This window comes from Caloenas nicobarica, chromosome 1, assembly GCF_036013445.1.
Source record: "Caloenas nicobarica isolate bCalNic1 chromosome 1, bCalNic1.hap1, whole genome shotgun sequence".
In the NCBI taxonomy this organism is placed as follows: domain Eukaryota; kingdom Metazoa; phylum Chordata; class Aves; order Columbiformes; family Columbidae; genus Caloenas; species Caloenas nicobarica.
The window spans coordinates 184,007,124-184,025,872 of record NC_088245.1 but is presented as its reverse complement, the minus strand read 5'-3'; the positions used below and the strand labels follow the sequence as shown (position 1 = coordinate 184,025,872).

The window sequence follows — 18,749 nt, the reverse complement described above, 5'->3', positions numbered from 1 at the left end:
AGAACTGGAAGAAAAAATATAATTGCACCTCGTCCTGTGAAGCGCATCTATATGCAGCTCCCGGGCTGAGAGACCAAGTCTGCATCTGGGAAGCCGGGTCACGAGGGTGACGATGCCCAAGGGCTCAGGCAGAACGAAACCGCTACGGCCGCATGGTCCGTGGCTCCCAGCAGCTCGCTGCAGTTTGGCGGCAGCGTCTTTGGGTGACATTTTGCCTGATGCAATTCTCATCTCTCAATACATGCTTACGCCTCCGAACCACCCACCCAGTTAAATGAGGGTTACTTTTAATTTCAACTCGTTTTCAGACCCTGTTCCCCAGGCTGTTCCGCTTTTCTCTGGGCAAAACTTCCATGAGTTTTGATACAACAGCGTAACAAAACTGAACAAAACCAACCCAAACTGAACAGCGACTTAACGTCTCTGCCACAAGTACGGGCACTTCAAGCTGGGACCGTGAACTGTGGCAAGTGAGGACTTCCAACATATTCCCATTTGCCATCTCCGCTGTGGAGATGCAAGTGGTTTTGGGGAGAGTAGCTGAGAGCATCAACCCAAAAAATCACTCTGCGTGGACAGATAACACTGAAATGTTGGGGCTTTTAGATAATTACAGATCGGAGATAATCCTGCTGTACTGTACCATACTTGAGAGCAAGTGGCTTGATGAGTGCAGGGGATGTTACGATTTTTCCTGCAGGATGACTTTTCCTTCCAGAAAACAGGACTCTCCACCTGGGTCATCAAAAGAAAACTCTCACTCCATTTCTCTCCAGTGATGCCAAATACTGAATTTTAGGGCCTGGTGAGCGCTAATCAGGAGCCCACAATTTCATCTCAGAAAGGGATTGAATATGTTTAGATACATATAATTCTAACACAGAAGCTAATCTGTAGGTAATCTGTGCATTCAAGGCATCCTCTGCTCTGTTACATCTTCCCTCATGTTTTTTTTGCATAGAAAGCGATATGTTATTACAGAATTACAGGATTAAAAACTTAACTTCCAAGCTCTGACAACCCTTCTGAAACTTTGAGGGGGAAAAAAACCTCACCATATTTAGGACAACCATTACTTAAAGCTGGAATGGAAGAAACAACTGCAAATAATCTACTTTATTTTGAAAAAATACAGTTCATATTAGACCTCTGCTTCCATACTGGCTCCATTCTTCATTGATCACTCACATAAAAAGCATATTATATTCTCAGCCATTAAGTCCAAATCTAGAATTACTGCAATATTTCCAGGGAGTGCTTGGTATTTACACCTGGGTAGGTGGTAACAGGTCTGCCTACTATGGCAAACTGTTATTTTTAATTAAAAACGAAAACAAATAAAACCAAGTTTCCCCAACAGAACGGTAGTTTGCATTCAGAAAAGACTTGCTGTGTGATTTCATGACTGCAAAATAAAGATGGCAGCAACCTCCTGTGTAACATGCAACACATTCTGCTACAAGGATTTAATTTACTGTTTACATTTAACACTGTGTAAGAAAAATGCCCTCATTTATTTGTTGCTTCACTACCAAAGATGTTGAGTCCCTTAGACGAATGTATTTTAAACATTATTAGCCAGCGATGTAAGCACATAGAACTTCATTTTAACAGAAGCTGAGGAGACAGCACCAGCATTTTTTCCCTCATGACTGAAAATAACCTCAACATTTAGAAACTCAGAGGAGAAATTACATACCCAGACAATCTTAGACACTATGACAAAAAATAAAGCAGTAGAACACTCAGCAGAGATTAATTAGCAGTCAACCTCTGTACAGCACAGGGAAAGCATGCCTGTTGGCATTTTACATTTTTTGTCAGGTATAGCTGCTCTGTGAACAATAAAGTCACAGTGGGCATTAGGAATAGATACTTTATTTGCAGAAAAAACCCCAAAGTTGCATACCAGAGGTTGAAGTCCGCAGCACCAGGGATACTCGTGCAAGGAGGAACCAAGGGATGGTATTTTTAAATGGAAATGGATGCTGTTAGCAACTCCCTACAGACGTTTTCAACAGGAACCCAGATGGGAAATGACGATAGCTTTGGATGACGGGTAGATGATGTACCGAAAGATAGTTTTGAATTTATCACCATACTGGCTACCCAGTGAACGAAGGAAGGCAGAGGATTTTGGCCAGTTATTTTCTCAGGATATTTGGGTGCAAGGAAGCTGGATGGGCACCGACACTGATAACAAAACCCCAGCTGGGAATGAACACGAAACCTCTCGCTTTCGCACACAGCTCAGAACTGAGACCACACAGCCCACTCGAGAGAAGAGCGTTTAACAGCCTGACTGATCTCAGGAGCCCCGTGGGACTTTTAGCTGTCAATAAAGACTCAGATAAGAAACACAGATGCAATGATATAGCCCAAATAACACATGATGTTGGGTCAAAGTAATTTACAATTTCCTTTTAATGTATCTGCATTACTACGGTAGTTAAACAAAAGGGCTAGATTTGCTGAGATGAAAGTACACAGCACAGATCCACTGTGCCATGGGCAGAATATATTCAGGAGCATAGTTTAAGAAGGACAAGGAATTACTGGAGGCAGTACAGCGATGGGCTATGAAGATGTACATCTAATCCAAAGACAAAAATTGGAGTAATCTCACACAACTTTTGGTGCTTAATGAAGAAATTCGTGTCAGAAGCGCAGTTTTCCAGGCTCCTTTGAGCTGATGCAGAGAAGCCGGTACATTCAAGAGGCAAATCACATCAGAGAAGGAAGAACACTTTTGTTCTCCCATGGCTTAAGTGGGAGTTGCGGGTGACTATTTCTAGCTGAAGTCATGTTAGATGGGCTAAATCTGCATCTACTTACATTCAAAGTGATCAAGATAGTGACTGTCACACCTATCTCTTACAAAAGCGAAAAAAATCCTTCAGATCTTCTTGCCAGTCCCTCCATATCTTCCTCCTATTCCTTCCTCCTATTCCTTCCTCCTCAGCTCTCATGATCCACACATCTCTGCCACACAGATAAGGAGTTGACTCATTACATAAATGAATGGAATAGAAGACAGGAATACATTATCCAACTGGTTTCTTCTGAGGTACTAGTATACCGTGAACCTACATGTATTTGAATTGAGTAGTATCTTTGTGCAGCTGCTTAACCGAACAGATTGTGCACCTTATTTATACAAATTTTCTGATACAGATCCACTTAATTCTAAACATACAAAGTGAGTAAAACTAGTAAGCATCTCCATTTTTTCCTCTTTTTTACAGAGGAATAATATTTTAATTTTTCATTTTTTTTTTAATCCAGCTGTCACTATTCCTTCTTCTGTCTCAGCTCAAACAACTTTTGAAATTGTTGCTACATTTAGACTCAAACATAATTAAGTCCCTTTTAAGTCTTCTGAAAACTGCAGCTAGGTTGAGGATATACATCAAAGTCAGCAGTGACAAGCATCAAATCATCAAAGATACTTAATGTACCGTTGTCTGCCCTTGCTTGATCTGCTCAAGGAAAGCTCGAACAGGGGAAGAAGGGAAAGAACTGGAAAGTTTGGGTTCATAGATGAAGAGGTTGGCAGATACTGCAGGATAACACAATTATCACTTGAGCACACATCTTCACGTTTTTCTTGCTTGTATATCAAAACGGTGTTAAAAAAAAAAAAAACCTGCACATATCAAACCCCTAAACTATATTCTAAAAATTACTATATTTGTAAAGGAAATAAAGTGATTTTGGGGGTGTTGACATGATGCCTGAGCTCCTAACACGGATGACGCATACATTTAATACTAATTCCATGAAACACAATTTTCTAGACCCGCAGAAAAAGAGTAACCCGCACTGCTGTGCCAACATAAAGTTCAGAATCTGAAGGAAGGGCTGACCACTCACACCAGCTCTATACTGCCAACAACAACAGAACTAGGCCACCACTTCAGTGAGGACAGGAGTGTAGCATGGGAGACATCAGAGCATTATAGAACTTGGTTTCTATTATTAAAGAGAGCCTAAATAAGAAAGAGACTGTTTAGGTTACTTAAACCACCTCTGTCAAGAAAAAGCAGATGCTCTGCAATGCTTAGTATCCTACACAATGCTATGATAGCGAGTTTAAAACTTGATGATTTCTGTTTGTTGTAAAAGACATAGAGACAGCTGTTTCAAAGGTATATGGTATATATTAAACTTTTTTCTGGGTATGGAAAATATACACAATAGTAACTACTGAATGTGGTTATATTGCAAGACTACTAGTACTTACCACTGGCTGTTTGGTTATGTCCACCAGGTCTTTAATGTTGTAATACTGGTGTTTCTCAAAGGCTGAAAAAAGCATGTCCAACACTTGTTGTTTATCAGCTCGAGCCCGTTTCCCATCTTCTTTCTTCTTCTTCTCATATTCAATCTATCAGATACAAAACACGTTTTAAAGACATTCATCTGTAATGCTGTATAATTCTCAGTGCTGAACATTAAGACATAAAAAAACCTCTTGTATTTAATAAAACACTGTTCAATGACTCAGTGCTTTTCATCTGGAAAATTTTCTTTTGAGCACTCAAATGTTCTTTTATGAACATAAACTAAGCATTTTGTACTCAGCACAATAAGCTTTTCAGATATATATCTCTACGTTATCCAGTAAAAAATCCCAGTAAGAGAGACTTCATGATGTGTCCAAATGTGGAGAGAGAATTAACATTAGTACAGGATTCCAAACTGAGATGGTATTTTCACTCCACTTCTGTTGATATCAGCTTCTGAAGTACAATGACAAATATCAGACAACCTACAGATTACCATATTTGGGAAAATCCACAGACCAACACAGCTACATCCACAATCATAACAACCACCTGCCCAAAGGATGCTCAAATGGCCCTTGGATGCTGCCTCATCTGTTCCAGAAACAGCACTCAAGGCAGCCACTCCACCAACACAAAACCAATCTTCGCCGAGTGAAGACACGCTTCAAGGACATGTTGGGTGGTATCTCTTCAGGAGAAACCTGAGTGGCACACACAAAGTTACACTAGTCCAAAAAACTCCATCCAAGCAAGTAGAGGCCCCTTGCTGCCACACACCATCCTATTTCAGAATGCATATTAAAAAGTATTTAGCTACTATAATCTGCACAAGATCACCGTATACGTTTGCAGAAACTTTTACCTCTGCCAGCCTCCAAAACTACTTCCTGCGTTTCCTCACATTCATCCTCAGAAGCAAGACTTACACAGCCCGGCACATCCCAAAAAAGCCCCAGTCACTGCAGAGCACCAACCGCAACATCTGCCAGCGCATCACCCACCCCCGATACCACCCATCCTCAATAACAGAAAACCATCAAGCTCCTAGGAAACAATAAAAGTGACCCAGAAGGTAACAGATTCCATGCAATCATCACGCGCTTTCAGGCAAACTGCACGGGTGGATCCGAAGAAGCACAACACCCAGCAGAAGAGAAGCCCATGAGCAATATGGGAGACACACCTGGCTCCCAGCGGGATAATTTTGTATGGGAGTCGTTCCACCTCTGATGTCTCAAACCTGATCCTCAAAATGAAGACCTTCAGAGAAGCAGCTCAGAGATGAAAATTCACAGTTCTACTGGATACTAAAAATCTTGGTTTTTATGAGAGATTGGTTTTATGGCACAATTCATTTTTTCCTATGTTTCCTTGCCAGCTAACCCACTCCTACTCTCTGAGAGAAAATAGCCTGTCTCTTGGTCTCTGTCCCAACTTGGCTAAAGACTATTACCACCTTTGCTGTTGCTCACAGGTCTCTGGTCAGCCAACCTTCTCTTTCAAATCCCAAAACGGACGGACGTTGTTAAACTGAACTCAGAGCAATTTTTCCCAACCTGTACCTTGAAATCTGTTGCTTCTGCTCAAAACCTAAGATGGGCTTGGGCAACCAAATACTTGTCTGCTTTTCCAACCGTATGTTAGTGTTACAGAAGACACAACCTCTTCACACAAACCCGCACAATTGATTTCTATCCACTAATACACGTTAGTGTAATTATTTAACTCTTTAGTCTCTGCATTTTAAAAAAAATCTTCAAAACAGTAATAGCTTTGCAACAATAGCAAACTGTAGCATCAAGTAAAACGGCTTCACAGAACATTATCTTGGCTGCCATGATCTACAGCAGAACTGCTACACCAGGAAAACTACAGTAGCAACAAAAATCTAGGACATTGGCCTCGCTATAAACAATAGTAATGAAAGCATTTCTTCTGAAAGTCCAACAGACAATTCATTAGGAACCTCTGTTGACCTTGAGAAGATTTTAATTGTATGTTTTGGAAGCCCCGTTGTGGATTCAATCTCTGTCTACCAGGATAGTTTCACTACACAGGATAATGCCAGTAGACTGCATCTAGTCATAAATACATGAACTAGAACTGCAATGGCATTGAAATATTTATGAACACGTCTACTCAGGTGACACTCTTTAAAACTACAAACCCAAAATACAGTCAGGAAACATAACAGAATATTCGTACGCAGCTAAAGAGCATAATATGACACCATTCCCGTGGCTGCAAGCTGAACTCTTTACCAAGCAGCATGGCCAGGGTGCACTCAGGGTTCCCTGCAACTCCACCAACAAAGCAGTTAGCCAGTTCTCTACTGGGTATATTCATGTAGTCATATAGGTATCGGAGAAGCAGGGAAAATCTCATTCATCCAAAAGTCTACTGTGACCTACAGCACTACCCATGGCCTGATAGGTGCGCATGGGTTTCTGAATGAAGCACCAAAATAAATGGTACAAAGAGTGGGAAGTGGGATGGCCCTTTGCTGCATGAAATATAGGATGAAACTGGAGATGTGTAAAAGTGCTTGTCTCTTCTGCTACCTGCAAGTAAGCAATATGCTAAATCAACTACCGGATTGCCAATTCTTCATGTCATATTTTCATCTGATCTGACAATAGGCAGTTTGAGGCATTAAAAATGCTTTTAATTTACACCTCGCTTAAGTCAGAATTTACTAAGATATATGATGAGCATTTATATTTTTCCTGCCAGAGAAACCATCTCTCCAGAGCAATGATTTACTACCACTGTCATGTTCTAACTCAGTGCAAAGCTGTAGGGACTTGCTGCAAGGACAGGGGTGCATCCTGAGGACACTGAAGTATTCAGGGTTTAAGACATGCATTTAAAATTTATTTTAGCATGATAGCTGTCCCTTTGGTATTAAAAAATACATGGATATGTCACATCTCAGGCTACAGTCTAAAGCTGATACTTCATGCTAGCATTGAAAAGCACCTGTTATGGTCAGAATCCCATTACACTGTGTATTTTGCAAGTTGTATTTCCACTTACAATAACAAATTTGGTTTGTTTTCTAATATTATTTGAAAATGGCTTATTTGCCTTTTAAGCTGGAGAGAGTCAAAGAGCAAATCCACCATCCCATAAGCAGTGAGACTGAAAATGCTTCAAATAAACAAACGAGTAAGATCATCACAAAATAGGGCAGCAGCATCATTTTACACGGAATGAAACCAAGATACAGAGAATACCTGGCATGCACAAAGTTGCAGACAGCACCATGTTATATTGTGTTTTCAGAAGAATATTAGTCAACAACAGCAACCCAAACATTATTTAAAAAAAAAAAAATATAAAAATAATCTAATCTAGTTGAGTACAACAAATATTTTTTTGTCTGGTCTGAATACTGCTCCAGATTATTTCTCTTTGGTATTTCAGAGTCGAATGCAGAATTACCATCCCATAGGATATATTATACATTTCTTTCCACATAAGAAAGAAAGCAGGAACTACAACTTCATGAGATCTTCTTCAAAAACCAAGACACTGACAGTGTGTTCTCCTGGAAGCAGAGTTTTCTAATTAGCCACTGCAATCAACAGTAGTGGTCATTCTGAGCCTGAGTTTTCAGCGTTTTTTGACTCAGGGACCCACAGAATTTTCCCGTTTCTCTGTGCAGCTGTTGATCAGATCATGGCTGCTACTGGTAAGCAACATTCTACTGGATTTTCAGTAGATCCCCACTGCTTTTGAGACACTGGCTGATGGGAGACTAGGACCAGCAACTTAATGTTTTGAATATTTGCATGTTATCATTTCACAAGAGGAGGAGACGGAATATCCAGCCTTAATTTGTTGCCAGAAAAGCTTCTGATACTTTAGAGGTCAAGTCCAGGAGACAGTAGGTGAGACAAAGGCATCTCTCTTTACAAAACTTGACTGACTTCTGGGTTCCTGTGTACATTTGAGGCCACTTTTCAGTAAAGACCCATGTATTTGTTTTTAAGGTTAGCAACTTTTCCCTGACTCAAAACGATTCAAGTTGAAGGATGCGGTGTGAAAGATAAAGACAGCCAGTTACAGGCTGCATCACTGCCATAGCAGCAGCTGTTATTCCTGCTCTTACCAACCCTTCTGCAATTTTCTACCTCCCGAACAACAAAAACAAAATGAACAAGAAGAAAACCAGAAACAAACTGCGACCTCCTCAGGTCAAACTGAAGTGATGGAAGAAACCAATCTTCTCCTTTCACCTGGGGTGCATTAGGAAAACTGTGACCAGCAGGAGGAGGGAGGTTGTCCTCCCCCTCTACTGTGCCCTGCTGAGGCCACATCTCAAGTACTGCATCCAGTTCTGGGCTCCCCAGCTTAAGAACGACAAGGAATTACTGGAGGGAGTCCAGCAGCGGCTACAAAGATGATGAGGGGTCTGGAGCGTCTTTCTTATGAGGAAAGACTGAGAGAGCTGGGTCTGTTCAGCCTGGAGAAGGGAAGGCTGAGAGGGGATCCTCTCAGTGCTTATAAATATCTCAAGGGTGGGTGTGAGGAGGATGGGACCAGACTCCTTTCAGTGGTGCCCAACGATAGGATGAGGGGCAACAGGCACAGACTGAAGCATAGGAAGTTCCATCTGAACGTGAGGAGAAACTTCCTTACTTTGAGGGTGCCAGAGCACTGGAACAGGCTGCCCAGAGAGGTTGTGGAGTCTCCTTCTCTGGAGACATTCAAGACCCGCCTGGACACATTCCTGTGTGATTTGCTCTGGTGAACCTGCTTTAGCAGGTGGGTTGGACTAGATGATCTCCAGAGGTCCCTTCCAACCCCAACCATTCTGTGATTCTGTGTTTTTTGTTTGTTTTTGTTGTTTTGTTTTTTCCTTTTTTTTTTTTTTTTTTTTTTAAGGAGCAAGAACAAGAGCGAAGCACTGAGGTTATTCCTTCTGTACATGGCAAAGCTGTGGGAACAACGGGTAAGTAACACGGCGTAATGGGAAAAGCTACTGGGACTCTCAAGCCAATCTCTGAGAACAACAATGAAAAATCCATGGTACTGTTTGTACCTCTTCAAATGACATATAGTGAAAATGTGCTTAGCTAGCAACTAGCTACGAGCTATAACTCTCTCCATGTGAACAAAAAAATGACTCGCTTTAAAATTGATGCTTCCTACACAAAGGAACAAAGTAACAATAAGGAAATTCAACATTATCTTCACTGATGTTAGGTGGCTGACAGGGCTTTTTCACGAATGGGTATAAAATCCTAATTACATGAATAACAGTCTCCTGGAAATAACATGAACTAGACTCTTTAACTAAAGCACAATCTTTTTTTTTGCTATAATAGTAAATTGTAATGCTCAGCATTCTTCTTTTTCTATTATTTTAGTGCACACTCTCCCCAACAGGAGCATCCATTTTACATTCTTTGGACGATCTGAAGTAAATCAAGGATGAGTATTTGCATTCCATTTACAAACGCAACGTGAATACGCTAAAATTCTTAATTCATTAATGTATAAAAACAACTTGCACAGAAAACTGAATATCAAACCCTCCCTTTGTTGAAAAGTTATTTGCAGCTGGCGCCCCAGTTGCCCACGTTTTAATTAGCAACACTCCAGCATCTCCCTCCAACTTCAGCAACAGCTCCCGCTGTTGTCTGAAAACACGGAGCGCATTGTCAAGTGATATTAAAAAAAAAGCGTGGTATCTGTCGCTGTTTTCTTCTTTTTGTCTTGTGAGTACACTGCTCACAGCACATTACAATGCGGCCTTTCATTTTTTTTCCTTCCTGTTTTCTTTGCAAACAGGATTTTTTATGCAGTAAGCGTAAAGCACTTGTCATATTACAGAATGCATGTACACAGTAAACTAATTGGATTTCTTTAAAACTGTGTGGTTTTTATATTTAAAAAGCATTAAAACATTATTTGATTTAATTGAAGGACCATTTTAGAACAAGCTGTCTAGTATGGAAGGTGTGAGTTTATCCCTGCAAGACTTCATATAGAAATCAATTTCTCTTTGTTTACCTTCCCAGGATGTTGCTAAGTTTGCTGAAAAGCTGCCAGAATTTCCCTCTTCAAGGAATCATTAATACTGAAACTGATGTATTACACTGCTTTGGTAGACAGCTAATATAAAGGTGATAAAGAAGTGAGACTAAATCTAAAGTTTCATTTGAAGATGTTTGAAAGAAGTCTTAAAGGTTTTCGCATCCCCTGAAGCACAGGTACCCATCTCTTTAGTACAGGAGAGGGGGAAGAGGGGAGACCACAAAGAAGCCTCTGAAGGGGTAACCAGCACCACTAGAGAACTCTTCTGCTGTATTAGAAAAAATAATTAAGTCACAGAAAGATTCCCACTGCAAGAACATTTACTGCAACCTTTTAAAGATGTGTATCACGTACAGATATACAGAAAATGAAGATCCCTTTCCCAGAGACGAAAAGCTAAATTATAATCCTGGCATATATCACAATGGAAATGCGATTTCTTCTAATAAAAAGGCAGGCTTAACATAATTTCTTGGAAAAAAAAGATCACTTTCCTCATCCTTGTATTCAAACAATCTATTACTATTTCCCTTCAACATGTAATTTCTTACCCTCCTCCTTCCTGGTGTATGTTCATTTATGGGTATACACTTAAGCCCCATTTAATATTCTACCATCTCTTAATTCAGGAAATGTTACCCCTCACTTTCTTATTTAGTAGATATTCCTTCTTTCTTCAGAAACTCCTCAGTAGATGACTGAATGTATTAGCATTTTTCTTGTGAAAAGTCTTGTCCCCAACAGGTCTGTCATGTTCTATGATTCTATATGACTATAAGCAATACGGCAAGTTTTAAGAAAGCAACTACTGCTTGAAAACACCAGAAAACTTTAACCAAGAGGTTTAAAAAGATCACAGAGATGTTCTCCCAGACGTACATCCCTTCAGCCATCTAACCTGAACCTTAATAAAAGACTTAATGAAAAGAAAGGTATCGTAGAAAGAAGCCACGCCTGGGCCTTCAGAGGCAAGGCCAAGAGTGACTCAAGTATAAACAGGTATCTCCTACTAGATTTTTTCCATCAGAACAACTTTAAGACAGACCGGAAAAGTAAACACACTGCCAATGGATTTCCATAAGCAGGGACTGCTATGTAACCTCTAAAACCACTACAATTAGGACACAAGAACATCATAACTTGTAAGAAGGCTGGTTACGTCCTGGTTATACCCCTTGAATCTCATATAAGATTGAAATTTCTGTAATGATAAGACAACAGCAGTTGGCAACTGGAATAAAGTTTCAAAGGTTGTCTCCAGCTTGAAGTCCTATTGTTGTAATTATGCTAGTGTCAGGGAATTGGCACAGAATCCAGGTAAAAAGAGAAGCTGCACATCACTGTACCTTATTCCAGAATTAAAGAAGAAGAATAATAGTAGTATCATAAAACAATATACTCTCATAAAATTGCATTTGCATAGCAGGATATACCAGTGTGACTATTTTGGTTAAATGTCATTCCCTTAGCTGAAATAGTTATATTGGTATGATTATCTATGTATAGATCAGACTTTGAATAGTAACTACTACAAAACAGTTCCATGAGAGATAAACTATTATTTTTGGTTCTGTGGAGAGACTGCCTTTCAGAATAATGCTTAAATATCACCCCGTATATTGTCATTTGTTTTATGTAAATAAAATCTTAATAAAAAGTGTAAAAGTTTAAATGACTAACACAGTGATTCATTTTCAGTATGACTTACCATTTCTCACATTCAACAGTAACAGTGGTTATATATGCATACATACAAATTACTCAAAGAGGATCTTTAAGAAAAAGGACATTATAGTTTGTATGTACATCAACTGATCTGAAACAGCAGTGTGGGTGTAATATTGACAAAGATAATGATGCAAATAACACGTACTAGGAAGGTATGAAACTGTGAAAAATTATCACCTGTTATTCTTTTCTACTTGTTGTCAGTTCCTGCAAAGGACTGGAAATTAATGATTCTTTTCAAGTCTTTTACCCACCTCCATATGATATTTTATTTGGCTCAAAGGAGTGCTTCCACACCTCACAGCACAAAGCCAGAACTGCCTTCTATCCCCGAATTTCAAAATTACATTTCAAAAAGAGTCCAGAGGAAGAATGTAATAAAGACACTAGAAAAGGCTTGGGTAAAGGTAGTCTGCCCTCATCAGGTAACACGAGAGAGTTTGAACTGGCAGACCTCAGCCCCAAGGGTGACATTGGTCTTGAGACAGAAAGGACATCCCCAAAAGACAAAATCAGGGAGAAACCAGATAACATGGAACATTTCCAAAGACAGTGGCCAACTGTGAGCCAAAGGGCTGCAGGACAGCAGCAGAGTGATTCTGGTGTCCTGAGTCAGATTCTGGCTAGGAGAATAAGGGAAAATACTGAAAGGTACTTACATTATATTGATGATTAGCCACCGGTTTGTAGTTCGTGGTTACGGCTTTGTCCAGCTGCTGTGATAGCCTTACAGGTTTAGAAGATTCTTCTATCTGTAATCTGCAAAAGAAAAGAAGAGAATTAATAAAAAGTTCAGACAAGCGCACACTCAAAATGAATTCTAAAAATCTGCAAGTATGAACCAGCCCTTATCAAAGGTCAGCTGAAAACAAATCATAAGGCAAAACAGATGGACTCTTCTGAATTAAGTTCTTCCTACTCTATTTTTGCTCGAGGACATCATGGATTATTATGACACTACATGCTACAGAAGATACCGAAATACTAAAAACCAAGCGACTGTGAAAGGAAGATACTAAAAATCATGTCTGAAGACAAATTTTATTCCAAAAGCCTGATACACAGGTGGAAGAAAAGCCCGTGCGCTTTAAGAAGATGAAACCCAACCCAAATGAACCCAGAATCTCCCAGCTTACGCAGCTGAGGGCTGAAAAAGCTTTTGATCCACCTCTGCCCAGAGCACAGCAACGATCAGACTCCATGACCTTCTCTTATATAAAAATATAAATTTCCATGACCTTTCTTTCAACGTTATAGTACAGTAACAGAGCACAAATAACTGTTTTTAAAAACATGAAGATAAAGAAATCCAGCCAGGTTCAAACCATCATACAATCAAGTCTCAATCATACAGTTAACAACAGGTGACCTTCAGTTCTCCTTGGGAAAGGCTCTCAGAAGGTCAGAGGTTGAACACATTTTGTCAAGCACATCTCTATGTAATTTAAAGCTCATGCGTGATGGTGTAGAAGAAGTGCTCCATTTACTTCGGGTTTAACACTCCTTGAAACGAAAATGCACAAACCCAAGCTTTAGAAAAGTGCAGGACAACATCCCTTCAGAGGAAATAGCCCAATGGCACATACAATTAATATTGAGATAAAACTAGGTTATCATCAGTGACGTTATTTTGTTTCCAAAGGTTTATCTTACAGGCAGAAGAGCCAGTTTTCACTAAACGCAATGTAAGACTTATAGCCCAATAAATGTACAGTGGTGTTTGCTTCTTTCCGACGAAAAAATAATATGGTGTTATTAATGCAAATAATAGCTACAAGTTTACTAATGTAAAATACAATAGTGACAAAAGAGACTGTACTTTAAAAATCACTGTGTTTCAGATCACTGATTTCTTTTCATAAAAATATAACATATATCCAAAAAGCTAAATTTAAATTCAGCATGCTTCTGATTTAACACCTGAAAAACCTAAATAAATTACATTTGAAGTACGCATTAAATTAAGAAATAAATTCTCTAGTGGTAGCAACTGGAAATAAAGCCAATCATCCTTCATATTGCCGGACAGTAGTTGCAGGCAGTTTGGTCTCATACGTAGACAGAAACTCGCTTCCTCTTGCATCTTTGTAGACTTGCCATTTGTTCTATGGTTTTAACTACCCTTAAGGGACCATTGCCTTGTATTCTACATTGCTAAATCAGGAGAAGGTACGTCAATGTCTTCTTCTGTCCAAATGTAGCGCATTTTTTCTTAGCTTGAAAGAAAATCAATGGGAAGGTAAATGAGCGGTGAACACTTTTTACCCCGTTCTGGCAAATAAATGTAGAAGTTTTTATCACAAGAGTTTATCTTTTGGCCTTCAATCTAAGTAAATGATTTTAAAGATTTTATTGATCTGGCTACCAAAGGTCTTCTAAGTTCACATTTCAGAAAAAGGCACAGGCTAAAGATAAATCAATATCTTTTTTCCAAATCTGTCTTTTTTTTCCACTTCCTCATTGCTTATTTTTTTTTCTTTTTGGTCTCAGTGACTTTTTTATTTTAATAGTTTGTCTTTAATTTTTTTTTCTTGCAGTTCTTGGCCATTTTTCCTATTGTTTTGACCTGGGGAGTTTTCCAGTCTCCACTGTAGCTATTTTTCATCTCATTTCTCCCTTCTCACATTTTTCCTTTCCGTAAAGGAGGTTTCCTGCTCAACCTTTTTACTGATATTGCTCCTGTTCATGAGACAGGGGTTCCTGGAGATGGACCGGGAATTCTTGTCTCTCTTTTCCACTCCAAGGACACTGCACCACCTTCATGTGGACCAGATTTAGTTGTTTGATTTGTGATGTTGTTCCAGAATCCACCTCATTACAGCTGCAGCACAGGTAAGCGACAGACAAGGTTCCTAACAATATTAAAATACATCAGATGGTCTCATGGTTTCTGAGAGCGCTAGGCTTTCAATGGTGGCATTTATCCGTGATTAAATCCTCCTTGCATCGGGCTTCATATTCATTATTCTTTACAACGTAAATTTACAATATCCTCCATTTCTTCAGGAAAATGGCTAAAGAACATTAGCCCTTCAATGATGAAATGCCAGAACGCGGAAAATATAGATTGAACACCTCAGACTGTCCTCAGAAGGAAAAGCTTTAGAATGGTGATGTCAAACCCCCTCCAGGTCCTGAATCAGTTAGACACTGAAGCATGCAAACAATTGATAGCTCTTCAGCCTAGAGCCTGTCATGACCTTCGGACACCACTCAGCGTTGAAGGTCTCCGCCTGTTTTGGCATTTTAAAATTACAATACAGGAAATTTCAATCCCTATTTCACCACAGCTTCCATAAATTAATCCTACTTTGCACAAAAGAACACCAGCCATTTATTTCTTAACATTTTTCACTTGCCATGCAGGATATACATTTCAGCCTTTTTATTTTAACCTGCTAATTTCCAAACCAGTAGAAAAACAAATGTGTAAGAGAGTTCGGGGGCCTTCAAATGTTGATGGCAGTGAAGTTACATTTAACATGTGAAGTTCCCTAACACACAGTCTTGAAAGCAAACAAAAACTTCTTGCTTGCTTGGGATAGAAGCCTACCGAGTGAAAATGGAAATGGACATGCTAAGTTTGTTTGTGAAATGGCAGAAGACTTCAGAAAGATCCACATGTACCAACTAAAAAATATATCAGCTACAAATGTATGTGGGTCTGATAGAAATTTCAGAGATAATCGTGTTGGACTTCAAGATTTCTCGCCAATGGTTGCCAGATTGTGACCCACAGATCTCGGATGGCTAGTAGTACAATGTTAACTTCTTTTTCTTTTTCCAGTTGATAAATTGCTGTAGTGCAAACTAGAAGTATATACCTTCCTGGTATTACTTCTTAATGCAAGCAATTACAGCAGGTGCCACATGTCAATATGGAAATCTAAATGGGAAGCACGGTGACTCAGGAGGCAAACCTTTTTATTAATATGCATTTATTCTACACATGCATCTTGCTCTTCTCCCTAATGGCTGCCCTTCTCATTTCTTTTTCTGTGGCTTTCAAGATCTCCTGGAGAACGACAGAGCCTCAGGTTGTCTTCCTCCCACTTGGCTTCCCTGCGGAATACGGTCACACAATCCTATCTGGAACAACAGCTGCTGCACATCTGCAGTTAGCCCCTCCAGAATGCACAAATACAGGTAAAAGGCCTGACAAATGTGCTATAAACCCCAAATTAGCAAATGCTTCCTGTGTGGATGAAGCAGTGAAATTCGCTTAGTGCATTACAAAGGGTAAGACAAATAGCCTGTAATCATTTTGTCCAGATGATTTGTTGGTACATGCACTATTTGCAGGGAAAATATGGTGCATGTTTTGTTTTGTTTTTTTTCAAAACCATGCCATTAATTCTCCAGTATTCAGAAAGTAATATGTCTGGGTGAATATAATTGACTTTTAAAATTTGTATAGCATTGTTTGAAAAAAAGTTGATGAAACATACATTCTTATAATTATACACTCAAAAATTTATAACAAAAGCTATGAATTGGGCATTATACTAGCCTTTTAGATCAATGTTTTAATGTGTAACAGATATAATTACTTTAAAATGCTTATTGCTTAAACAGAATTTAAAAAGCAGCATTAAACCAAAATATTATGAAGCGTTTTATACAGGTTTTTCTCAGAGTGGATCTGCTGAATCTTAATTGAAACTGTTGGCAGGAATAAAGAAAAAAAAAATCAATAGATATTCTGAGTCACCGGTGACACTGATTTAAAGGAGCAGTGGCTTTTTACCTATTACTCTTTATTATGATTTGCAGGAGTATGACAGTTAAAAGCCTCAGTTATGGCTCAGACCTACACACAACTCTCCAAGGAGTTAAATTTTCCACTTGACTCTTTTTTAAATAGCTAGTGCCATAATTCATGCTAATATCTGGGCTAAAAAATAAAAAGAGAATGCAGATTTTTTTTTTCCCCCCAAACTGCCAATAAATTAGCGACAGAGCAGCCACCAGCCGGCACACTGTGGTTTTTCTCTTCCACCCCCAAGATCAAATATAGCTCTTCTGCCTTGAAATACAACAACTAACCAGCACGGCATCGAATTCACCACGGTCACTTCCCAGCAAAATACATTTTATACTGCAAGTCTGATTTGTCATTCTGCCTGCAGTTGAAAAAGGGAAAAAACATTCGAACAGGCTGGAAATAATTCTATAGGACTTGTCAACATGCAGCAGGCTCATAAAGGGAGACAGATGAAGGCAATATGTACCCTCCTAGGAGGAGATGCTCATTGGCTTTTAAATATATGTATCTTCCAGCAATAAAAAATAAACCAAAGACTTTTGGAATAGATAATTTCCTATGATTAATCTTCTGCCACAAAACAAATGTTTTGAAGATTAGAAGCAGGTATTAATCAGAAATGCTGCTAGGGCTTGAATTCTTGACATTTCTAAAGAAATTATTGTACAGACAGGACTGAAAAGTTTTAATACCTTTTTGTGCTTGGCTGTATTTACACAGGGCACTAGTAAGTAAGGTGCCAACCTTACTGTTGCAAAAAAAGAAAAGTTGGTTTGCTTCTCTCTCTGCAATATCATCCAACAGAGATGCACGGGCAAAGAGCAGGCCCACTGCCCAAAGCTTGGGAGGAGAAGAAACACAAACTCTCCAATTCTACACAGTTTTGCAGCTTTATCTTTTTTGAACTCACAGAATCAGAGAATGTCAGGGATTGGAAGGGACCTCAAAAGATCATCTAGTCCAATTCCCCCCGCCGGAGCAGGAACACCCAGATGAGGTTACACAGGAAGGCGTCCAGGCGGGTTTTGAATGTCTCCAGAGAAGGAGACTCCACAACCTCCCTGGGCAGCCTGTTCCAGTGCTCTGGCACCCTCACTGTGAAGAAGTTTCTTCTCATATTTAAGTGGAACCTCCTGTGTTCAAGTTTATACCCATTGCCCCTTGTCCTATCATTGGTTGTCACCGAGAAGAGCCTGGCTCCATCCTCCTGACACTCACCCTTTACATATTTATAAACATTAATGAGGTCACCCCTCAGTCTCCTCTTCTCCAAGCTAAAGAGACCCAGCTCCCTCAGCCTTTCCTCATAAGGGAGATACTCCACTCCCTTAATCATCTTTGTGGCCCTGCGCTGGACTCTCTCCAGCAGTTCCCTGTCCTTCTTGCACTGAGGGGCCCAGAACTGGACACAATATTCCAGATGAGGTCTCACCAGGGCAGAGTAGAAGGGAAGCAGAACCTCTCTCGACCTACTAACAGCCCCCCTTCTAATACACCCCAGGATGCCATTGGCCTTCTTGGCCACAAGGGCACAGTGCTGGCTCATGATCATCCTGCTGTCCACCAGGACCCCCAGGTCCCTTTCCCCTACACTGCTCTCCAACAGGTCATTCCTGAACTTATACTGGAACCTGGGGTTGTTCCTGCCCAGATGCAAGATTCTACACTTGCCCTTGTTATATTTCATTAAATTTTTCCCTGCCCAACTCTCCAGCCTGTCCAGGTCTCTGGATGGCAGCACAGCCTTCTGGTGTGTCAGCCACTCCTCCCAGCTTGGTGTCATCAGCAAACTTGCCGACAGTGCACTCTAGTCCCTCATCCAAGTCATTGAATACATTGAATAGCACTTGCAGACTCGCAGAAGTTCTCAGCCTGGTACCAGGGGAGTGAAAGCCAAGGACTAACACTCTCTTAGTCCCTTA

General features: G+C 39.9%; 1 protein-coding gene across 2 annotated transcripts in view; it reads right to left on the bottom strand.

The window, feature by feature from the left end:
- Window positions 1–18,749, bottom strand: part of GTF2F2 (general transcription factor IIF subunit 2) — a 95,655-nt gene that overhangs the window by 3,452 nt on the left and 73,454 nt on the right. For both annotated transcript variants that reach the window (XM_065644868.1, XM_065644875.1), the window contains 2 exons: window positions 12,722–12,821; window positions 4,244–4,387 (listed from right to left, as the gene is read on the bottom strand). In XM_065644868.1, coding sequence (XP_065500940.1) covers window positions 4,244–4,387; window positions 12,722–12,821 — 244 coding nt within the window. The remainder of the gene's footprint in view (window positions 1–4,243; window positions 4,388–12,721; window positions 12,822–18,749) is intronic.